The 25,538-nt window shown below is 40.9% G+C and overlaps 1 protein-coding gene across 3 annotated transcripts in view; it reads left to right on the top strand.

Moving 5' to 3' along the window:
- Nucleotides 1–5,452: 5,452 nt before the first annotated feature.
- IGSF11 (immunoglobulin superfamily member 11) overlaps nucleotides 5,453–25,538 on the top strand; it is a 148,795-nt gene continuing 128,709 nt past the window's right edge. For 2 of the 3 annotated variants that reach the window (XM_045851930.1, XM_045851928.1), the window contains exon 1: nucleotides 5,457–5,882. In XM_045851930.1, coding sequence (XP_045707886.1) covers nucleotides 5,831–5,882 — 52 coding nt within the window. In that variant the 5' untranslated portion in view covers nucleotides 5,457–5,830. Of the gene's footprint in view, nucleotides 5,883–25,538 lie in introns of all 3 variants that reach the window. The other variant, XM_045851932.1, reaches the window with a different exon arrangement.

Raw genomic sequence — 25,538 nt, 5'->3', positions numbered from 1 at the left:
GAAAGATTATTCATCAACAAATTCAGAAGAAAAGCAAAAATCTGAACAAACAATTATTTAGTGTTAAAAAGTACCAGCAATTTTACCAGTTCTAAATTGTCAGTCAGGTTGCTAATTCAACTAGAGGTAGCAGGGTATAGTGGAAAGAATACTGGCCTCATAGTCAGAAAAGTTAGTTATTACTACTTCAGGGCTGTTGATCAAGAAGTTTCAAGTTTCTCTGAATCTTATATTTTTTCATCTGGAAAAATGGGGTACTATCTATCTGGCAGTAAAATAATTTTTAAAAATCTTTAAATTCTGTATTTTAAATATAGAATTGTCTTGAGGATTTAAATGAGAGTGTGTATGTTAAAGCAGATGGCATGGTGCCTGGGACATTGTAGGCACAGTGAGAGTGGAGTTGGTGAGGGGAAATGAAGAGAAGTGACTGCGGAGAGAATGGGGGACGAGATTGACTCGGGTCTGTGGTGAGCAGAGTGTATCCTGACCCCCCAGAGATGCCCACTTCCCGATCCCTAGAACATGTCACTGGCAAAGTGGAATCAGGCTTGCAGGTAGAATTCAGGTCACCTTCAACTGACCTGGAGATGAGATGGTGAGCTTATCCTTGGCTACCCAAGTGGGCTCACTGTAATCACAAGGGCTCTTAGGTGTGGAAGAGGCAGGAGAGAGAGAGAGAGCGAGGAAAGAGAGAGAGAGAGACTAAGTGTGAGGACTCAGCCCAAAGTTGATGCCTTCGAAGGTGGAGGGGAAAGGGGCCATGAGCCAAGAAAGGCAGGATGGACTCTAGGAGCTGGAGAAGGTGAGGAGAAGCGTTCTCCACAAAGGAACCAGCCCTGCAGCCACTCTGATTTCAGCTTGCTGAGACCCATTTTGGACTTCTGACCTCTAAACTACAAGGTAATAAATTGTGTTGTTTCATGCTACTAAGTTTGTAGTAATTTGTTACAACAGCAGTAGAAGTTTTACACAAACCCTGTAGCATATAGTAAAGACGTTCACTGAGTGAGGCAGGAAGCCATGGGAAGGATTGGGTGGAGGAGTGATCTGATTTGATCTAATGGGACCACTCTGCATGTTGTGTTGAGAACAGACGGTGGAAGAATTCCTTCCTTCATCTAGCTTTTGGCTCGACTTTTCCCTATTTATTTCCCTATTTATTAAGTTCACTTAAGATTTAAAAAATATGATTTCCCATGTTTTGTATGTCAAGGTCTCTCTGATCTGTTTTGTTGTCAGAAATGAAAGTGTGAACTGTACTTTAAATTAAGCTTCTAAGGAAAACGCATCAGAAAAAACTGAGTACCTCAATATATGAAATCAAGTGACAGAGTTCCAAGCAGATCAGGTTAGAGAATATGGATAAAGAGACTTTGAAGACTAAAAATGATCTTCCTTACAAGAAAGGGAATACAAAAACATTTTTAGGTGACATAAAATGCTTCTTATGCTATTGTGTTTTCAAGTCCTAAAAAACACATTTAAAACTTGCCATTAGAATGAATTCAATAGCACTTTGTCACAATAGGCTCTGCTCAGAGAGTAACTTTGCCTGGAAATAAATGTGCTCACAATGAAAATATTTCAAGGAAGACTGCTAACTTTCCCCCAAATGGGTGTAGATGTTGTGAAACTTTGCTTCAGCAATATTCGTGATGGTGCTAAGGCGAGGGGCACAGCGGTGTTGTTTACTTTGTGTAAACCATATCTAGAAGAGTCACCACAGGAGTGAGCAGAAACAGATACAAGAGTAAGCAGTCAATATGTCTAGGTTGTAAATTGACCCAAAATGTGAAAAGTATGTTTTAAAATATTAAATGATCCATTTATATCTTAACACACAGTAAACACTTATTGGCTTGTTAATTACTCTAGCGATGCCACTGTTACCTTCCCCACTCCTTTATTGTTATTTCAGAGCCTTTATTGCCTCTCCACTAGGGGTAAGGGGAAACATTCCTCTCATGTGCACTTCTGAAAGGACCAAGCTCTGCTCCAGCCTGCAGAGGGGTCTGAGCAGCCAGGTTAACATACAGAATGAATCACTGGCTCCAACAAAGATCCAAAAGGTCTTGTCTAACTGTAAGAAAGAGGTTCTTATAAAACATTTTACACACATTCTTAAAAACTTAAATACAATAAACCTTTAATTATATGCATTATGGAGATGGGTAGGTGGCATTAATACCTTAAAATAGTTAATTAATAATACAGTATACAAAAATAACTTTTATTTAGCTTTGAAAAGCCTTGGAATTTCCTTCATCATTTTTCTTTCTCAGTTATTTTTCTCTTAAGCTAATAATAAAATTTTCTGTTCTTGAATGCAGAGCAACTGATTGTGGAAAGACATGGTTTGGCATTCTGATGGATGGAGAGAAGCTGGTCTAGGATTATAATTTGAATTTGAACAATCCACAGTTAGATATTTAGAAGTTGACTGTATTCCCATATCGTCAATATTTCTGAGTCAAGATTACCATATTTTGCCATGTACAATGTGCACCTTTTTGCCCAAACTTCTGAGGGAAAAAGAAGGATGCACATTGTACATGGGTAGTACTAATTCTGTATCTATATAAACCTTTTTAATTCTTTCATTTATGCTTATCATTAAAAGTATAACTTTAGAAAGCAATAATGATATCCATATTCAAAATAATATCCTGGAACACGATAATTAGTTTTTCCCCTAAATATAAATAAAACATTGAATTAAAAAATTAAAATGGAAGTTTTTTTCTGAAGGTTTTAGCCAAAAATGTGGGTGTGCATTATACACAGCAAAACACGGTATTACACTACAGCAGAGTCTTTTACCCCAGGGTTCCTTGTCCTAGTCAGTCCCCTCTCCATTTCTTCCATGCTCATACAGATAACTATAGCTCCCCTAAAGGTCTGTGTGTGGGAGTGGTGCCAGAAAACCTATAGGGTGAACATGAGAAGACCTTGGTTCTGGCTCTTCCCATTGGCCATTGCAATCCAGGAGGCATCCCTTGATCTTTTTGAGACTCAGCAGCTTACTATGTGCAGGGTGGGGGGTGGTGATAATACCTGTGTTTACTTACCCTCTGGGGTTACTGTGAAGATCAAATCAGATAATATACTTGAAAGTACTTTGAAACTTATAAAGTATTATACAAATAAAAGATGTCTGTTGCTTTAGCACTCAGAATACTTAAGAGATTTAAAGAAATCCTACTGTAGTCATAAGGCAGATTAGGATAAAAGAGTTCATAAAATTTATCATTATTAGTAAAAAAAATGTACTCAGAATACATGCCAGTGGTATTATCTCTGTGAATTGAAAAGCACATTTTTTTTTTTGCTTTATGTCCTGTGAGGGTGCTCTTCTGGAAGCCTCTGTGTACAGCACTTGGAGTTTCCAGTCCTCCGGATCTCTTCCCTCAAGTCCACCATCTACCATCTGCCTCATGCTTCTGGGCAGCCAGATTGCCTTGGAAATCTGATCCTCCCTATTCCCCTTCAGAAGCCACACTTCTTTTCCTAAAAAAAAGGGCTGCCACATCAAACTGTGAGCCCTCTGTCCTTTTAATAACTCCCCAGTTCTTGTGGGGCAAGGTGGAAGTACCCCATGGTGACAAAGAGGCAGGACAGCTCTCTTTTCCTTCTGATTCATCACAGTGCAGATTTATCCTATGTTGAATTAAAAGTTATTTAATGTGGCCCTATGATCCAACATTACCCCAAGACATTTAATTTAAAAAGTTATTTAAGGGCAGAAATTATATATTACACTTTATATTTAACCAACTAGTGTCTTACATCCTATAGATACTCAGTAGATACATATTTGCTGAACTGATGTGCTAAGAAATGTGTCAGGTAATTTGCTTTATCAGGATTTTTCAGCCTAGATTATTAGGTTATTTGTTTAATTATGTAATTAATAATCTATATTTAAATCTGGGATTGCTATGAAGTAAAGTCCTGCTCCAAGTAACACCTGCCAATTGACAACTTCCTTGCTTTTCTCTTTACATTACTTATTCTTATGCTGTGCTTGTGACTGGGTGAGAATGTTGGAATATATGCCAGACAAGGAAAGGAATTGGATTGGATGGAGAAAAAAATCTAGTCCTTGCCTTGGAGTTTAAATGAATGAAAATAAGCCCAGTGATGGAATCATAATTGAAACGTTAAACTTCTGTTATTATCAAAGGTACTCTACTATTATATTATTCTTTTTCTTGCCATTAGAGATCTGGTAAGGGATTCTAGTAAATTGGAAGTAGAGAGCAAAGTTGAGGCATCTCTGATTCATAATAAAACTATACTTTTCAAGGTATTCTTGTTAAAGGTGACAGGCATTTCTGAATGTTTTCCTTTTTTTAAATTGAAATTACAACAGCACTGTTATTTTCATTTCTACATATGTTTCCTAATCTCTGTTCACATGTATAGATGTTTTACATATTTGCCTTTTTTCTGTGCTTACTATGTTCATTCTTGAGTTGCCCCAGGAGGCTCAGAATTTCTGAATGGCCTGGAGAATCCTAATCTGTGCCATTGCAGAAATTGACCAGAATGGTCTGATGTTCCCTGGGCAGGTACCTCCTCAAATTTAGAAGACTAGGGTTAAGGGCTGAAGCAGAAAATGACTGGGGGCTGTAAGATACCAACCAGTGATATCAATGGAAAAGGAATGAAGATTAGGTTTTATAAGGGAAGATAATAGGTAGATGTGTAGGTAACAATTTCAGGTGCCAGCAAGGTCTCTCTTCCCACCCAACTAAAACAAATGAGAAACAAAAATGAAAACCTAACCAAAGAAACAACCACACCAATAAAATCACCTCTTTACTAGTTAACAAATACTTGAAATTAGTGTAAGAAAGCTGTAACATTTAAACAGGAAAATTTTAAATATGTAAGTTGACAAATTTTACAAGAGGTCAAGAGAAGATGGTAGTCTCTGATAGAATGGGGGGTGCAGATGGTCATGTACAGCCCATACACGCTTGTCGAGAAAGACACGGTAGTCGGGCAAAAAAGAAAAGCAAAAAAAGCAAGCTATAGAATAGGACAGAGTTTATCGATACTTAATTTTGCCAGGGTCAGGTTGTTTCAGATTTTTTAGGTTACAGAATAGAGGATTGAGGGAAAGTGAAATGTCCAATTGGAAGTCATCCTAGAACTGCAACAGAAAAGAATTTCGCTGGTTTGCAGGAAGGAGGTGGAAAAGTCCCTCCAGAGCTCTCGGGATCAGGACTCAACACCCGCCGTCCCGAGAGCAGTTCAGGTGAGGCGAGGAAGACGAGGGCCTTTAGGTCCACGGCGTGCTCGCGGAGCAGTGCGCGGCAGTGGTCCGCACTGCAAACAGGTGGCAGGAGCCGTGCACTGCATACAGGTGGCAGGAGCCGCGGGTGGGCCGCCAGGCGTCGCGCAGGAGCTGCGGTTGCCTGGGAGACCGAGCAGGGCTAGTGGGCGGCGCGGAGCCGAGGGGAGCCGGGCAGTTGCGGGAGTAGCAGGGCGAGAGTTGGGAGGGGGTGTGGCTCCCAGGGCAGCGCGGGAGACTCGGGGGTCCTGGGGCAGCGAAAGGTGGCCTCGCCGCTGGGAAGTGAGGGCAGCGAGCGTAGCGAGTACGCTGCGCGCCTGGTCGTAACTCAACCTCCTCCACCGAACGAGGCGGCGCGGGAGCTGCACTTGCCTAGTCTGCGCGTCCGACTGTCTCTGCCCCGCCGGGGTGACTGCGGCCGGGCGGCCAGTCAGGGAGAACCAGGCTTCCTCGAGAGCCCGGCCCGCGCCTCCGCTATCGCGAAGAGGAGCCGGGTGGGCGGCGGGCGCGCTTCCCTGCGGCACCGGCATGACTTCTCTGGGTTCTTCTCTGGCGCCCTTGCTGCTCCTCTCTCTGCACGGTGAGTAGCCCAAGCCCTCCGCTCCTGGTGGGGCCAGGCTGGGCCGGCGGGCCTGGCGGAAGCTGTTTGGGGATCGCCTGTGCCAGGCAGGTCTCGGAAGTCCAACTTTCTAAGGGCCATCCCTAGTCGTGGTTGTTGGCCTAGACTCATGCGCTCACCTGCCCCGGCTGTCCCAGCGCCGGCGCCCCACTTCCACGCCTCCGGCACAGCCCAGGTGTTCCCTAATCAGAGAGGTAACCACACCTGCTTCTTGGTTACCGCGATCCTGGACCTGACTCTGACCCCGCTCTACTCTTTTTTAGATAATGAACTCCCGTATTTACAGAGTCCAGTGAGAAACAGTATTTAGAATTAGTTTCTTTTACCAGGAGGCCCCAGGAAAACTAGAGATGCCTTTAAAATAATTTAGAAAACTTTAAGTCGTGCTTTTACATAACCTTTAACAAACATATGCAGGTTTAATTGAAATTGTGATCTCTATTTTAAAAATAACTATACAGTATGCCACACTATATTTGAAACCAAGAATTTGTTTTTTAAACTCTAGCTTCTTCCCCAAAGGATTTAAACTGGCTTGCAAAAATACTAGAATATAACCATATTAGAAGAAAAGGAATAAACGTCTTTACTTTTCTTGTTAACAGTTTCTACAAATCTATTTACATTTAATTTTATACTCTCCATTTAATGTTTCTTACATTTTATTTTCTACGAGTAGCCATCATATGAGAAACACAACTGTTTTTCATCTTACATGGTGCCTTTTTCCTTTCTGAATGCACTGTCCTGTGGAATCAAGTCTTCTGTTCTATTTAATTGATCGTTGTGATTTACTGAGATTTATTTTGAAGGGTTTTATTTTAAAAGCAGGTTCAATGATTGATGAAAGATTGTGGTTAACTGTTTATTATTATTTTTCCTAGAGATGTCAGTATGTTTCCCATAGTTTTATGGTCTTATCTGAGCTGATGATGTACCCATGGAGCTTGAAGTAACCTAATACTTGCTGGCAGATTTAAGTTGCACAAATTCATATAGTAGGAGAGAAATGAACACAAAACTTTATATACCTTTCCATAGAAGCCAGTGAAGGGAATAATCAAAATTATAGGAAAATTTCATGGAGTTCAATAGGTATATTTTTAGTAATGATGTGTAGATAATGATTGACATGAGTGAGTGCTTCCAAATTAATTTTGTCTGGTTACCAGTTTGAGAGACTTAATGTTTTTCTCTGTCCTACTTCTTTCAAGTGTGAAATAATATTGAATAAATGGTCTTCTTATATAATCCCTTGGACATAACTGAAAATATTGTAAATGTTACTATATGAACAGCTGAAATTTTTGGCAAAAAAGATGTTAACCTTTGTATATTATAATCAATGCCATGCTTTTTTTTTGTAAGCAGCATTTGTGTATAGTTTTTTTGAATTATTAGGCAGTACTTTAAAGAGTTGATGTAATTCGTAGAATCTGGCTTACAAGGTCATCTGCTTTGTTTCTTTTCCTAAAGTAGAACTATTCCTAAGCCATCCTAGAATGTTTTAAAGGCTTCCAAGGACAGTTTAGCCTTCATGATAATCTATTCTGTAAAGGAACTTTTCACCCTCAGAAATGAAAAAAATATGTTCACACGTTCAGTGAATTTTTACTGAGCTACTCTGGTGGGGAGGGATGGTGATGGGAAATAAAGATGCATAAGAGTTTATCTATAACCTTTAAAGAGTTTGCAGTTTTGAAACAGGCTGCAAGCATGCACAGATGATTTATGATGCAAGGAATATGTAAGGAGTGCTGTTTATTGATGGTCATATCAAGGAAGACTTCATCAGAAAGTTTACTTTTGGTCTGGACTTTGAATGAGTGGGATTTGAATTTACTGAGTTGGCAGCTATTGGACTTTCCTAGCCAAAGGAACAGCCTGGATGAAGGATATGAAATGGCAAGTGCCGGGCCATATTCTGCTGGAAAGGCCAAGCCCTTCCAGCTGCTAGAACAAGAGATTGTACAAAGGAGATGAGGCTGAAAAGGTAGTACAAGGAGTACAGGGCCTTGAATGCTCAGTTTGGGATCTATTCAGCAGGCCATTGAATGGCTACTGATACTCAGTTTCCTAAGTGTGGGGCAGGGGAAGAAGGTTACACAGCTACTGAGTGGGTAGCTTAATAGTCTCCTGGAGAGTACCATGCCCTGGCTGGATTAAATTCTGAACCAGTCAATGGCAAAGTTGGATTCAGTGAATTAGGGCCCATCCCTAGGATTTCCAGTGTGGAATGAGAGGGAGGAGTAGTAGAAATCTGAAAAGTTATTTCCATTGTGAAGAAACAAAAGGGAAATGGATGCTCCATAGATACCCATTTGTAGCAGTGACCACTACAGTGGCATATTGTACCAAAGGTAGAAATGGAGAGTGTCTTGAATTTTTGAAAGAAAATACATGTCAAGACATTTCTGTTTTTATTTTTGTTTACATCTCTGTGGCATAAACTTCAAAGGGAATTTGATTTGAAAAACTGATTACTACTATATAATTCTACCAATGGGTTAAGACATACAGTCAAACCTCAGTTCTCCACCATGTTGGTTCTCAGACAATTCAATTCTTGACCAAGTTTTCACGGAAACAATGTCTTGGTTGTCTAACAAAACTTTGAGTCTCATTTTTTACCTGACACCCCTTTCATGTTGATAAAACCCTTTCATGTATGATCAGTTATACATCTCTGAGGTGGGAAAGGGCATTTGGTTTTCAAACAAATTGCTTCTTGAACAGTTTTCTGGAATAAATTAAGTTCGAGAACTGAGGTTCTCTAAACCAGTGGTCTCCAACCTTTTTGGCACCAGGGACTGGTTTTTGTGGAAAATGGTTTTTCCATGGCCCTGGGGGTGGGGGATAATTTCAGGATAATTCAAGCTCATCTCCTGCTGGGTGGCCCTGGTCCCTACCAGGCCCGAACTGGTACCAGTCCATGACCTGGAGGTTGGGGACCTCTGCTGTAAACTGTTTCTTGTACTGCTTGTGATTCCTTGAAATAGTGAATAACTTCCCAGAATATGAGAAAAGTATAAAAGAAAGAAAAGACCATATAAAGCGAAATAAAAATAAATTATGAGCCTAAACGTTAGCATTATGAAAAATTTATTGTAGCCCTGGCTGGGTGGCTCAGTTACTTGGAGCATCATCCCATACACTGCATAGGCGGCAAACACAAGGCCCAGATCCAGCCCTCCCCCTTGTTTTATACAGCCCGGCACCTTGTTTCTACCCAGCTGCAATGCTAAGCTCTTGGTTAACTGTTCAGGAGTAGTTACATTTATACAGTCATAAATTACATTCAGCCATTTGAAGGCAACTGTGAGGCTGATGTGGCCCCTGGTGAAAATGAGTTCGACACCCCTGCCTTACACCAAAATGTTGTGTGTTCCGTCCCCAGTCAGAGCACATACCTAGGTTGTGGGTTGGATCCCCAGTTCGAGGGTGTGTATGGGAGGCAACCAATTGATATTTCTCTCTCTGTTTCTTCAGTTTCTTAGCTCTAATTTTAGTTATGTAACTGTTTTGGAAGAACTCACTTTTTAGTAAAATATCTGTAGTTTGACCTACATGAAAGGTGACAGCCACTGGGCGAAAATTTTAGATAAATTAAGCTTACACGATATAGTCAACCCGAACTATTCAGGAAGCACTTGAAATATTAAAGCACCAAGTGCTTCTAAAATGTTATGCTTAGAACTGTTGTCAGACCCAAGGCAATGATGCAATGGGTAAGGATTTTTATCCCCCAGTAACAGTATGTGGCACATTTTCCAATGTGTTTTCACACTTTGATAGTGGAAGCATTTATAATGAAAAGTCTCATTTAAATCTTCATACTTAAGCCATGTGATTTAGTGTCAAACAGGGTGATGTGATGGCCCGTAAGATTCTTTAGTTGCAGTGAGTTATGCAGAACAAGGGACTGGAGAGCCTAGCTGAGTCTGGGAGAAAGTTGGGGACCACTGTGGTGTTCCCACTTAAATTCTGATCTATAGTTTATTTAGAATAGGGATTCTGAACCTATTTGTATATGTACTAATGATGCTGATTTCTGTATTTTTGGAGGTAGAAGTAAGATTGCTGGATTTCTGGTAGTCTGGTCCCTTCAAGTCCCCTCTTTTGTTTGTTGAGGGCCACTTGGCACTCACACATCACTCCCTTGCATTTTGAGGGCAGCTCAGACCATCTGGAGACTCCGAAATCCTCCCTTGATTGTACTTTGAAAGTGATTGGTTTCAGAGGGGTTGTCAGTTCTCGGGTGGTATTCAAAACACCATCTGATTTGAGCTGGATTTGGTCTTAAAAGTGGAAAGTTAATTAGTTTACTTGTGAGTTAAGCCGATCTTAACTAAACTGTGGAAGGGTTTTTTCCTTTCTATTAAAGTTTGATTCACTCTGTACCTGGTTTCCTACCATCTAAGAAAGAGACTATAGTTTGTATTTGTGATGGTTTTAAAATTATAGAAATGTTAAGTCAATCAAAGAGAAAACCTATTTCCTAGTTTTACAAATGATAGACTCAGCCATTGATCTGATACCAGCTCATCTCTACCATTATCAGATACTACACAATATGTGCAATATCGCATGGCTCTGCCTCACTCATGTGTTATAAGAATATCACATTTTAATAAATGTCCTTAAAATTTCTGTTTATAGGATTAACAGTACAAACTTGCCAGTGTGAACAAGAAATCTATTGAATAAAAAATCCTTAGAGGAAATATACTTCCTGATTTCTCTTCATTTCGCATTTTGATCTTGAGAGGGGTAAAAAATGACAGGGTTAGATGCACACTTTTATTTAGAAAAGCACGTGGCTAAAGAAATTGAGGTGCTTGTACCACATGGATTCTTTGGATGATTCTTCAGAGAATTAGGTTAATATCAGTGACTGTGAATGAGAGTGGGTCAGGATTCAGGGTTGAGATAGACGGTTAAAGTATAATAGCTTTGGAAATTCAATGCTATTTTTTCCATCAAGGATCACAGCTATGTAATAACACAGTGTGGCATTGCAAATGTAACTCTAATGTAATGAAGCTACTTCTAGGCTAGCCTTAAAAGACTCATTAATTCAACATTTTTAAAAACTGGAAAGAAATTTAAATTTTATTGAAGCCTGTGGAAATGGTAAAATGCCATAATTTAGAGAACCCCTTTACCCACCTTTGCCCAGAGTCTCCCTGTTCACAGTAGTCACTTCTGTAAAATCTCTTTGTTCTCACCCCTGTATTCTCAGTAATGTTGATACTTCTCTGTCTGTCCTCTTCTCATCCTCTCCTTCCATATTGGAGAATGTTGTATTCTTCTGCTAATAGTATCAGGTTCTTTTAAGGTAAGTAAATCTAGCATTCCTAGTTCCTTCCAATGATTTAACTCTATTTTGGGACTTGATATAAAAAAATAACCCAGAAATCACCTTAGAATGTGGGCATTGGTGGGGATATGTGAGAATGTGCACAAAGTTCTATTTTCTTTTTGTTCAATGAAGTTAACTTTATGATAGATACAATTCCGTGTGTGTGTATGTGTTTGTATCTGTATGCATGTATATTTTACTTAAAGTACAATACCATTCTTGGCACATAGTAAGTACTTGGTAGATACTTGTGAATGAATAAGTGAGTGTTTGCTAATGTAACTGGTAATCCTGTGTGCTTGGAGTACCTAAAAAGAATTTCTTTTCTTTAAGAAGTTTTGTTAAAATTTTCTTTAGGGATTTGGTGTTGACTGTGTTACTTCAACTTCTTTGAACTGTAGTATGTATTTTATAGAACAGAGATGATAGAGATATATTTTCATAGTCTTTTCAAATTCTATGGCTTTGGAAGTTATATGGTACTTACAGGTCTTGCAAAATTGATTCTGAGCTTATTTTTAGTTATAGAACTTTGAAGTTGTCCATTTTTAAATATATTTTTCTAAGAAGTTCCCAAAGGTTTTGCTCCATTAAAATTTTTTTTTTAAATTGAATTGATTGGGGTGACATTGTTTGATAAAATTACATAGGTTTTAGGTGCCCAGTTCTGTAATACATCATCTGTGTATTATGAGTTCAGCCATCCCAGGTCAAGTCTCTTTCCATCAACCATTTATGCCCCCTATAACATTTTTCTCCATTTAATAAAGAATTATCTTGGGAATTCACTGAGAACCTTCAATTTTCCCATTTCCATGTCTGGTATTTTTGGTCCCAAGGGCCTGTGCGTTAGAATTAGTAGCTCAAGAACAGAGATAATTAAAGTAATGCCTTGTGTAGTTTCAGGTCAGCTTCCCCCTCCCCATATCATGTGTGTAAGATACTGAAGATGCTTTTATAGAAATAGGAGCATTAACTAAATCAGCCCACGTGGGGGGTGTTTTGACCTACTCCTCGTAGAGGTTGCTAGTTGTCCTCTCCACCCATTCCCTTTCCTTTTCCTGAACTTGGCATATTTCCAGCCATAGCTTCTTCCAGTTAGGATTCATTTCCTTATTGACCATTCTGTCAGTCTTCAGTGATGTTTATATCTCTCAAAATGTCAAAGGTCTTCAGCCAATCATGGACATATCATTGACCATTATGCTCGAGATGCCTTAAGTAACACCAAGCATTGATACTTAATCTTTGTTTCTTTGGACCAGGTCCATCACTACCAGTTTCACAACTTCTAGCAGCCCCCATGGGTTCAGATCACTTGGCAGAACACAGAATAAATGGCAAAAAGAGAGGCTGGAGTGTAGTAAACATTACTTATTGCAGAATGTATTCAAATCAAGCTAGCATTGTAGGCTTGCGTTGGTTAAGAAAGTTTGTAGTACAGTTCACATATGCATATTGCCCATGTGTGAATACAAACTGCTGTACTAGCTCTTGTTGGCCAAGACTTAAGACAGTAGGCAGGACATGTGGAAAATGTGCTAATAATACTGCAGAGATTCTCCAGCTTTTGGCCTGAAGGGTTATTGGGGCCTTAAAGATTATTGATGATAGAAAGCTTTTGTTTGTGTGGATTACGACTGTGGATATTGTATTAGAAATTAAAAGTGAGAAAAATTTTAGTTATTTTGAAAGCAACACTAATAAATCCATTATATAGTGACATAAATAATGTGTTTTGTGATAAGTAAGATTTTTTCTCCCCCAAACCAAAAAATATTAGCAGGAAGAATGGCACTGTTTTACATTTTTGGGAATCTCTTTAACGTCTGGCTCATTAGAAGAGAGCTGGTTTCCCCGATCTGGTTCTGTGTTCAAATTGTTATAATGTGTTTTCTTGGTTTAACTATATAAAGAATACATGGCCTCACACAGATATGTAGTTGGAAGAGGAAGGAGTATTTTGATACCATTTTCAAATAATTTTCTGTATAATTCTTTGATATTCTACCAGAACTCATTAGGCAGTAGTTTATTAAAGATTGGTTGCAATGTGGAATCAGAAACCATATCAATAAACATTTCTTACTTTGTCATGTTAAAATCCATTAGTTTATCTTGTACTTTGAATGGATATTTTATTCATGTGTGAGTTTTTGGTAACATTATACATTGATATTTTAGAAAATACTGGTTCATTGTTACAGATCTTACAAATGTGGACATATTATTAAGTACGTGTTGGGAAGCTGTTAAGCTGAGCGTGGCAGATACAGGTTTTCTAAAATTTTAATCTTTCCTACAGTTGACAACAAACAGCTGCCAGTTATATCTCTTGAAGTAATAGTCTTATCTTGTTCAACTTTGAGAAAATCTCTGCCAAATACCTCAGTCTAAATAACCATAGTCTGTGAGTTGGTCTTTCCAGTAAAAATGCTGACACATGGAGAAAAGTGACTAACTCATTTAGCTCTGAGCTCCCACAGGCGCACCAGGGCGTTTCCTGGGGACGGCCACTGCGTTGGTGTGTAGCACCAGTGATTCATGTGCCGTTCTACCCGTTGTGCCACATGGAATATTGTAAAAGGTCAAGCTTTAATGAAGTTACTGTTACTGCTTCATCAAAGACATTCTTTCGTGAAATTGGATTTTCTTTTTTCACCGCGAGTGCATGACGGGGGACTGCCGAGATTTCGAGTGCAGTTGTGCCGGCGCCTTGCCCTGTGTGAGGGATGCCAGCATTTTCACCCACTGCAGCTTCTGCCCCATCAGTGCAAGCGGCAACACAAGCAAAAAGGCAAATAACATTTTACTATTATTAAGAAAATAGCTCATGGATTTTTCCCTCATGGATTTTTGATAGGGTCTTGGAGACCATCCATGGACTATAGCACTTGAACTCTGGTATGCTGTTACAGAATGTTAGGTTCTTTTTTAAAAAAATTGAATTAGAGATAAATAGCCATCAATCATTCCATACTATGTGGATTGGCATTTCATGGAATATGCATGTATTATTTAAAAATAAATAATATGTGCATTTAAAATTATTTATTTTTGTATTATAAATGTTTAAATTACAGAAGTAATATATCCTAGGCCTAAAGATGAAAACAGTGCAAAAGTGTTTAAGAATTGAATTCATACCCCATCTCCATCCACCGAATTCTCTAGTTTTGTTGGGCATTGTGGCATACCTTTTTCTAATTACAAACCAAGCCTGTATGTACATGTATTAAAAAAATAATGCCAGAAATATTGTTCTACAAGTTATTTTTAAAACACAGTGCAAGATGGGTATTTTGCCACATCTGTTATGTGGCTTTACCTTATTCTCTTTAATGACCTAAGTTTAGTATTTCACAGCAAGTCTATACCATAATTTTTTCAGCTGTCTCCCCATTGTTGGACATTTAAGTTGTTTCTGATTTTTTTTAACATTAATGATGTTATAGTGGACTTCTTTGCATATATGCGTATAACCTATGCATCTGTGTAGGTATTTTTGCAGTCTAGCTTGGCTAAACTGGAATTGTTGGATATACACATTTTGGAGGAGACAGTAGCATTGTGTGAAAGCTTTGTATCATTAGACATATTGACTTTGAATTCCTGAATTGTTTTTTTCTTTTTTGCTCTCTGACTTTGGGAATGCATTAATGTTCTGAAAATGAGTATCTTGTAGAGTGGAGATGGATGGCCTTCTCAGCGCATTAAGAAGTACTAAGTTAAAGGAAATGACATGTCTTTCAAGAGTCTAGCACAGAGGCATATAGAAAATGCTTGGTTGGTGGCAGTTATTAGTTCAAGAATTGATCAGCCCCAACCTGAGTCAGGAGGTAAGAGTTCTATCCAGGAAGCACCAATGGAGATGCGATGTGGAGACATCATACAATTCTCCAGGTCTGCCTTTGTTTGCAGAATGAGGGAGTTGTATTTGGCAGTCTGTTTTTTTTTTTCCAGCTCTGTAATATTGTGATTCTTTGAGTTGGCTTCCAAGTATTGAGACTATTTTGTCAGTAAAATAGATAAGATAATACACAGTTGGTTTTAACATATTCATAAAACTTTTCCTAAAGTAGTTACTTGACTTTCCCTCTGCCTCTCCCTCCATCAACATAATAGGACTTTATGGTGATATCTATTCTGTGAATTAAAACCATCTTCATCTGTTGTGGAAATATTATAAAAAGTGGCTTCAAATATGAAGAATGTTATTTTTAAATTTTATTTAAAATGATTTCTCCTCATGCTAGCTTAGGCTATCCATGTACATACCTCATTATTTTCTTAAATCCTTTATGTAAAAGAAAGATCTTGTATGTTTCTGGAAAGGGTCAGTTGTAAGCAGGCTATAAATATCACAAAAATCTTTTTACCACAATCACTGTATTCTGGTCTTTTGATTTCTGTGACCTTTCTCTACTTTTCTATCATAATAACTTTTCTTTGTATAAGCCAGGCATAGGTGTCTAAATTTTATCTGTACTGGGTTACATGCTGAATATAGATGTGTTAGTATTGCCATTATTGACTAAAAGTGAAAAACCTGTGAGCTTTTGAGAAACAGTGATTTTTTTTCCTCAGGGCGATAGTGATACTTAAACTGAAAGCTTTAGAGAGGTGTGGTCAGAGCTCATCTTAATTCTGACTGTAGGTTGAATATCATAGATAGTGTTCCCAGTTGTTCATTTTTGTGTTTTCACTGAAGAGAATGTTTTTATAGAAAGCCTGGTGGTCTCCAAAATGGACAGAGTTGGTCACCTTAGCAGCACTTTCAAAATAGTTCTGAGATTCATAAATTCACTGCCCAATGTGTTACCATGATAAGTACAGTTTGTTTTCAGACCATTAAATTTTTCTAGAAACTAAACCACTTCTAGAGAAGGTACTTGAATTTCGTACTCCAAAGTAGTTATAAGTTTCTATAACTTATAACTTAAACATGATTTGTTTTTATGAAAATGTTTTCTGAATTTTTGACTTTCATTTCTTCCTAATTCATAGTTTCATTGTGCTTAGAGTAAGACATGTTTTAATTGCTCTTTAATCAATATATTTGCAGTTCCTGTCTTAACATCTGCACTTTGGACAAATTAATAGTGTTCTTCCCTCCTCCCTCCCAGGTTACTTTGAATTTAGGGGTTTGGGTTGTCTTTCTCATTAATAAGAAAGTGCAGTGTTGTAGCCACAGGGAGCTGGACCAGTGAGGTCTCTTAGAGCCTTTTAATTCCATAATGTCCTTGATCTGATGAAGCCGTTCAGTAAATCTGTTCACAATTTCTGTGACCAAGCCATCTGCCTGCATTAAAATAAATCTGCTTACTCCTTCAGTGTCTAACAAAAATTCTGTAAACTGAAGACGATGGAGACCATGACACGAAAATAATTTGCAGTCTTTAGCACTTCCTCTTGCATTTTCGGCTCAGATTCTCTCAGTGGAAGCTGGCATTCCAGCTTTCTTTCTGACTTGAATGAAAGGGTAGTTGGGACCATTTCCCTTCTTTTACTGCAGTTATCCTATGTGTGGCCAGTGGACTAATCCAGCTTGTCCACATTTAGATTTAACTTCACAAAACCTTTACTTGATGTTCTACTTCATATATGGTAGCTGATTAGGGAAACACACACATATTTATCTAATTTTAAATATGACCCAAGCTTCTGGTACTGTCACAGTTGACAGACTCTGTGTCTGTTATGGCAATGGCACACTGTACAAGTGTGTGACCCCATGGCCTGTCCTAGGCAAAAATAGTTTATTTTTTTTTACATCTGAAAATTATGGGATCCTTAAAATATTTCTTCTTAGTGTTCTTAATGTCTTACTGTTCTTTCTTCCATTACCACTTATTAAGTTATATTCTTATCATTTTAAGTTTATATTATTCCAACAGTTTTCCAGCTACTCTTTACTTTATCCTTCTTCTCATTGATCTATCTGTTACTCTCTGCCAGGTTCCTTTTCTGTCAGATACTTCTTTCATTCTACTATTCTCTTCCTTTATCAACAGTAACCACAACAAACTCCAGAAATCTTAAAGAATAAATTCTGGTGTCCTCTATGGCTTTCTACTCTTCCCCGCCCCACCCATCATGTTTCCACCACCCTCTGCTCACACTCAGGGGCTGTCGTCCTCTTGAGGGTGTCGCTCACATTCTCATGCTCTTCTGGTTGGTCTGAAATTACTCACCTCCTTCTCTTGATATCCATACTACTTACCATCTAGCCCAGCTCAAGCCTGTTTCCTTTGAGATGCATTGCCTTACTTTCCGGCCTGACTTCTCTGTAGATCTTTTTCTTTTAGAGTTTCCTAAGCGAAGATTTTGTGTGCTCCTGTGGTGACACCTCCATGATGCTGTGTCTTGTTCTCTTACACTTTCTTGCAAGCTGGACAGGGTGAGTACTCTGCAGTTGCACATGGCTATGCTTACTTTATTGAGTGAATAGATGAATTTTAGAGCTTTGCTTTTCAGCAGGCTTTTATCTTATGTTAGGTAATAGAGGATTCAGTTCTTTTACTTTATAGGCAAATTGTTGAAATTCTAAACATGCATTTGAAATATGAACTTTAAAGTTTTTACTAAAGCATAGACATTTTTCATTCACTAAAAAATGATAAACAGATTCTTTTATGCTGTGTATTTAATTTGTACTTCATTTGTGCCCCAGTTTTGAACAGGTTAGTACAGTTTCTCAGCCTTTTCCTCTATGTGAATGAAATTTACAGTAGCTTCCCACTATCTTCTAAGATGTTCCTGTTGCCTTTCTCTATACTTTGTTCATTCCACTGAAGAGCGTTCGAGGCTGGCAAATAGAATAGAAGGTAGGGATGTGGAAGGGAAGGGTAGGTCTCCAACCAATCAGCGAGAACTTTGCGATTTGTGGTCTGTATCTCCAGCTCTGAAGAGAAGGGGAAGTCCTGAGCCTGCCACTGCGTACTGAAGAAGGAGCTTGTGACTTCAGATAACCTATCCCTTCTAACAAATTACCATTGTGGTTTTACAATCCCCACCCTACCCCAGTGGGGAATCGAGGAGAATTTTGGGTAGAACAGGCGCAGAAAGAGACAAGGGAAGGGGAGGGAAATTGGAAGCCACAGCCTCAAATCCTCAATAAAAGGAAGAACCCAGGCCCACAGGGAGTGGCTCTGCCTTTTATGTCAATGGCCTGCTTCGCCTCTGGAAATGCACCTCCAATAAACTTTACTTTGGCTTTTCTCTATATTGGGACTCTACTTTCAATTCTTTGACTGGGAGAGACCAAGAGGATTGCCGGTTTCTCTGGCGATCTTCAGTCACCAACTTTATTTGGTCCTGTGACTCTGCTCACATTTGGTGAAGTCCATCCTCGCCTGTCCTCAGACTTGAGGACTCTGCATCTCACATATGTTTCATTTTCTTCCTACAGTTGCCCCCAGCGAGGTAGGCCATTCACCAGCAAGCATGGGTGGGCCAGTTAAAAGCCATTAGGGTGGCCGCTGTTTGAACACTCCTGTGGCAGGATAAGCCATGGGCCACAACTGCTCTAGGCAGCCCGCTGGGGGCAAGAAATTGTCCATGCAACTCGGTTCCTAAGCAAACACGCGCTCCCTCCTCAGCCAAGCCCCTGTTAGGTTTTAAATCACTTTGCCTGGTATCTACTGTGCTGCAAACCTTTTCGATGGTTTTTCCCTTCTTACTAGTATGTCTTAAAACTGCCCTTAGCCCTCAAGAATACCAGTCTCTCCTTGGCCTTACTAGGAATCAAAGACTCTGCTCCTCATGCCTTGAATTTAAGGCCGGATGTGTGTTTGTGCCATCCTGTGGGGTGAGATTGTGGCTCCTGCAGCCTGGCATGACATGGATGTATTCATTCCCCATGGGATGGGGGATTTCCCCCCAGTGGGATCAGGCCCCAAGGCTCCCTTGGTCCCAAGCCCAGCAGGAATAATATGAAATGGAACCTTGTACCACCCAAGCGTGGCCAGATCTTACCCCTTTGGAAGGTAGCCAACTGGGACACTGAGACTGTAAGAGTGTAAGTGCTCTTCTCAGTAAGTTACCTATCTCAATGTGAGGAAAGTCTAGGGAGGATCTCCCAAGACCTGGGGAAATTTACTGAAGGATTCCACTCTCTTACCCTCATTTATGATCTCACTTGGAGAGACCTCTATATCTATTAGCTACCTGTCACCCTCCTGAAAGAAACAGAGAACGTGGGAGGGGGCTAGGCATCATGCACGCAGAGAATGCCCATCAGTGGGGGCGTCTGCCACTACTGCGCTAGACCAGCATCCCCAGTGGAATTATAATGGCAGAACAGACAGCAGGGCAAGGGACAATATGATACAATATCTCATAAATGGAATAAGGAAATGTACCGAAAAAACTGTACACTATGACAAAATTAAGAAAATGACTCAGGATAAGGAAGAAAACCCAGCAATGCATCAAGGATGCCTAATAAAAACCATCAGAAAATACACCGACATCGACTTTCAGACCCCTGATGGGCAGGCTTTGTTAAGTCATTATTCCATCAGCCAGTCCGCTCCAGATATTCTAAGAAAGCTATAGAAGTGAAATTAGGACCTCAAATACCCATGAGCCAACTCATGGACACAAGAACTAGTGTCTTTAACAACAGAAAAATAAGAGAGGAGGAGGAGAGACCCCAAAGGGAGAAAAGACAAAACAAGGCCCAGGCTAAGCTCATCATCACTGTGGTTCAGAGTGCAATCGGATAGGCTCCTGTAACCCATCCTGGTCAACCCAGGGGAACACCAGGGTCAAAAACCCAGGGAGAGGAGAGAATACTTCAAGTATAAGCAGCAGGGACATTGGGCCGGAGATTGTAAAAAACCAGCCCATCCAGGCCATAGCCAGTCTGGGAAAAACAGCCACTGGAAAATTGATTATTCCACTTCCTTGATGGGAGGAGAGGCCATCGACCTAAGGCCTACCCCCAGGAGAGGACTGAGAGTGCCTGGGGAAGAGTTTGACCCTCCTGCAGAAGTCTTTTCATCTCCCTCAACAAACCCCAGGTGGCCTTAGATGTGGCAAATAAGCACGTTCAATTTCTTATTGACATGAGGGCCACTTACTCTGTTTTGCTGTCCTTTGTGGAACCTCTCTTCTGAGAAACCTCCATTATTATGGGGACAAAGGGAAAGCCAACATCTTACCGCTATACTCCCTCTGTTCCTTGCAAACTAGGTAATAAGATTTTTCACCATGCCTTACTTCTCATTCCTCACTGTCCCACTTGCTTTCGAGGGAGAGACCTACCAGGACAGTTAGGAACCATTTTACTCTTCCCTGATCAAATTATTAATAAAATACTGCCTCTATTTTTGGAACCCCTGGCCCACAAGGGGATCCACATTCCATGCCAAGTCCTTGAGGGAGTAACCTCTCCTGTTTGGAATGAGGGAATTTGTGGTTTAGCCAGATATATTATCCCTGTAAAAATACAGTTCTGGCCAGGAATGGAATATCTTAGCAAAAGACAATACCCCCTCAAGAAGGGGACTCTTGAAAGACTAAAACCTACTATCCAAAAATTCCTGTACCATGGACTTCTAGTACCTGTAGAGTCACCCTGCAATACCCTGATCTTACCTGTGTGCAAGCTCAATGGGGATTACTGCTGAGTTCAGGATTTATGTGCTGGGAATGGAGCTGTATAATCCCTGCACCCCATAGTAGCTAACCCTTACACCATTCTAACCCAAGTAACAGGCAACACCAGTTGGTTTACTATCCTAGACCTGAAGGATACTTTCTGTTATGTCCCTCTGGACCCTGACTCCTAGTACCTGTTTGCCTTTGAATGAAAAGACCCAGATAGGTGTCCATCCCAGCAGTGCACCTGGGCAGTACTGCCCCAGGGTTTCAGAGACAGTCCACACCTCTTTGCTCGAACCCTAGAAGAAGACTTTAGAGAACTGAGCCTTCCTGATAGTACACCTCTACGGTACACAGATGACCTCCTTCTTTACAGTCCTAACCAAGAAACCTGTTTAAGGACACTATCCAGACCCTACCCTTCTAATGCCAGAGGGAATACTGAGTATTCCCCCAAAGGCCAAGATTTCCTTACAACAGCTTACTTACCTGAGATATGTTCTAACCCCTGGGGCCTGTCAGTTGTCCCAAGAGAGAAAAGCAGCTGTTCTTGACACGGTACTCCTTGCTACCTGGAAACAACAGAAGACCTTCTTGGGGATGGCAGGGTTCTGTGGAATTTGGATACCAAACTTGGGGATAATAGCAAAACCTCTATATGAATCCACTATGGGACTCGATTCAGAGTGCCTTGAGTGGACTGGGGAGATAAAATGAGCTCTAAAAGACATGAAGCAAGCTCTGGTATCGGCACCTGCACTGGGATCCCCAGATACCAGGAAAACTTTTACTTTCTATGTAGCTAAAAGACAGGTAGTCGCTCATAGGGGTGTCTAAACTTTTGGTGTCTCCGGGCCACAGTGGAAGAAGACAAGTTGTCTTGGGCCACACATTAAATACACAAACACTAACAAAAACTGATGAGCAAAAAAAGAAAAAAAGGTTTTCAGTAAATTTACAATTTTACGTTGGGCTGCATTCATAGCCATCCTGAGCCATATGTGACCCGCAGGTTGCGGGTTGGACACCCCTGAGAGATTCTAACTCAGAGGCTCGGAACAGACCTGCTGGCCAGTAGCCTTCTTTTCTAAAAGGTTAGATAAGGTTGCAGAGGTCCCCTGTCTTGGCTGTGGCAGCTGTGGCCCAGCTAGTTGAGGAGGCCACTAAGATGACACTGGGCCAGCTCTTAGAGGTACAGACTCCGCATCAGGTCCAGGCAGTATTAGAAACCAAGGGACACCTTTGGCTAAATGGATCAAGATTAATTAAATTCCAGGGCCTACTCTTAAATTAAATGTCCCTGAGTTAACTATAAAACCTTGCAACACTGTAAACCCAGTCATCCTTCTCCCTGACACTAGAACCATGGGGCTGACCCATCAATGTACTAAGACTCAAGCAGAGCTGCTCCAGCAGACCAGATCTCACAACCCAGCCTGTCTCTGACCTGGAAGTCACTTGGTTCACAGGTGGGAGTAGTTTCATGAGGGACAGCTAAGGACAGGCAGGATATGCAGTGGTCAGTCTCACCCAAGTCTTAGAATCTGGGAGCCTACCCCTGAATACCTTCTCCTAGAAGGCTGAGTTTATAGCACTAACCTCAACTCTGTCCTTGGCAAAAGAAAAATGAATTAACATATATACAAACTCTAAATATGCCTTTCTTGTTTTACATACTCATGCTGCAATCTGGAGAGAACGAGGATTTCTAAATGCATAAAACACCCTCATTAGGCACAGCCAAGAAGTCCTTAAATTACTTCAAGCAGCACAGGAACCGATAGAGGTAGCAGTAATGCACTGCAGGGGACACCAAGAGGATGATTCTAGTAGATGTGGAGATCCCAGGAAAATGCTAAGGCCGATGCTAAAGCCAAAAGGGCAACAGAATCCGACCCTCCTCTCAGCCAGGAAGTCCTGGTGTTGATCCCATAGGATAGTTTACAAGAGCACTTGCCCATCTACTCTCAGGCAGAGGATGAGTGGGCTAACTCTCAGGGGGCAGAAAAAGAAGGCCTTTGATGAAAAACAGATAACAAAATCCTAATCCCTGGGGAATTATAGCAGCCTTTTCACAAGGCCTCACATCTCAGCAGAGATGCTGTGACTACCATAGTCTTAAAATTATTCACAGGACTTGTCTAGCTACTACTATCTGGAATTCACAAGGACCTACCCAGCTTGTCAGATAAACCGTCTTCAAGGGGACATGACTTCCTCTTAACCTAACACCCCCAGTCCAGAGACAAGGAACTTACCCAGGGGAAGATTGGCAGATAAATTTCATTCATCTTCCCCCATACCAGGAACACAAATACCTGTCAGTCTATATTGACACCTTCACTGGATAGATCGGGGCCTACTCCTACCAAACTGAGAAAGCCACTGAAGTAGCTAAGAAATACTGAAAGATAAAATTTCCCAATTCAGGCTGCCTTAGGCCCTTCAGAGTGACAATGGCCTGGCCTTTGTCAGCCAGGTCACCCAAAGAACAACATAGGCTCTAGGAATAAAATGTCATCTCCACTTCTCCCAGAGGCCACAGTCCACAAACAAGGTAGAAAAGGCCAACCAAGTACTCAAATCCTTGCTAAGCTCTGTCAGCAGACCTCAGTGACCTGGCTCCAAAGTCTACGTCTTCCCTTACTGTGGGTCAAAACTTTGCCTAAGACTTGGCTACAGCTCAGCCCCTATGCAATGTTATATGACAGACCCTCTTCAATAGCTGATATGCACCTGGACTCTGAGGCACATGCCCTAACAAAATATTTCTTAAACTTAGGACATGTCCGAAAGGCTTTAATAGAACATGGAAACAAAATTCTCCGCACACCTCAGGGTGCAGGGTCTCAAAACCCTTGCCATCCAGGGGACTGGGTCCTCCTAAAGACATGGAAAGAGAAATCCCCTCAAGAACAGTTAAAACCCAAGGAGAAAAGGGCCTTATTAAATCCTTCTTACCACCCCTACAGTTTTCAAATTATAGAGCATCAGCCGTTGGATACATCTCTCCTGAGTCGAGCACCCTCCTGAAGTCCCAGAGGAAGGAGAGTAAATCCAGCAGGCCCACACCACGGAGTACACCTGGGAACTGCTCGGGGACCTCAAGCTTCTCAAGTCACTCAGATGAGTAATGACAGAGGCTGGACCCTTGTTTGGATAAAATAGCAGTGTCAGGCCTCCTCCTCACTGTAGTGTTTTGCATGAGTAACTCTCCTGCACAGGATTGGAAACATTTCTACTATAGGCAGTAGTTAATCTCTCAGAATCCAGGCATATTCTACGATAGACTCTTTGCTGAACCAGTCAGCTACCCCCAGGGTCTCTGGGATGTTGAACTTTTTCCCAGGTCTATTTGCTAGTCCTAACCTTGATAAGTTCTTGATAAGTTGGGATAAGTTCTTTGAGGGACTTTGCCTATGATGACATTTCCTGGTTCCTTTTTGATCCTCACTATTATTCTCTTTTATACCCTAACTGTTTATCCTCAGAAACATAACTCCTACACTATACCTAACATAACTGCCTATATCCCTAAAAACTCGACTGCTGGCTCTGTTTGGATGCAAACTTCAGAGATCGTTCATGTCTGCCTCCCTTTTCGATTGGGCAAGGACTCCAGCCTCTCTTAGCCCACCCACATCAGCGATTCTGGAGGGTGCCTCACCTAGCAGCCTCCCTGTTTGCGAAGCTGTACTTTTCCTACCTCGGGACTTCAAACCCCGTAGCCCTCATCCCCAGTCACAGGGCCAGTATTTGAAGGTACATTTGCCCAAACACAAACACACCCCATGTGCATCCAGAACTGTAGTGAGACCTTCTCTGCAGCCTTCCTAGGAAATCTTAGCTTAGTATCTTGCTCTATATTCTAACTATCAGGGGGGATTCAGGGCAAGAGATAATTTATACAACCACAAACACAGATAGCTTTGATATTTATTTGGCACAAAATAAAATATACTTCTTTGTACACCTTAGATGAAACTTCACCATCCCTTCAGATACCACCTCCTTTACCCTTTAAACCTCCACTTTTTTTTTTGTTAGGGTTGACCTAAACAAGGCACCAGGCCCAATTCTCCCTGTACTCGCTTGGTTAACCTCACTAAGCTTCTACCCTTCAAGATTTCTAAGCTCTGGTGGCAAGCTAATAACCTCTTGCTCAGAGATACCGCTCAAAATTCCTGCCAGGAACTTAATCTCCCTCTAAACCCCTTGACCACAGCAAGCTTCACAGCCCAAGCCTTCTTTATCAAAGGATGTTCATCTAGCTCCCTCAGAGAGACTTGGGCAGGGAGGTAGACAGCCAGCTGGAGCCGTACCTTCCACAGGCCCAATGCAGAGTGTACTAAGCCTGATGTTTTCTTAGATTTTGAACTCTCTGTCCTTCTGCCTTTCAGTGTCGTGCTCTTTTTCATATGTGCAGAAAAGGCCTATCTCTCATTACCACCATGGTGGACAGGCTGATGCTCTTTGGGATGTATTTGGCCATTCATGTCATAGCTGAAGGATTATCCACTGTGCCTTTGCTAGTCCTAACTAATGGGGCAGTCTCCAAGTGAGCGCCCTTCCTAATACCCTTCCTTGGAGGCATGGGCACTACATCAGGACTAATGTGTGTCATGACGGGGAGCTTATAACCACTC

This window comes from Phyllostomus hastatus, unplaced genomic scaffold, assembly GCF_019186645.2.
Source record: "Phyllostomus hastatus isolate PE091 unplaced genomic scaffold, TTU_PhHast_1.1 phas_contig_86, whole genome shotgun sequence".
NCBI classification, from domain to species: Eukaryota; Metazoa; Chordata; class Mammalia; order Chiroptera; family Phyllostomidae; genus Phyllostomus; species Phyllostomus hastatus.
This window is presented reverse-complemented; position numbering and strand designations above follow the sequence as displayed.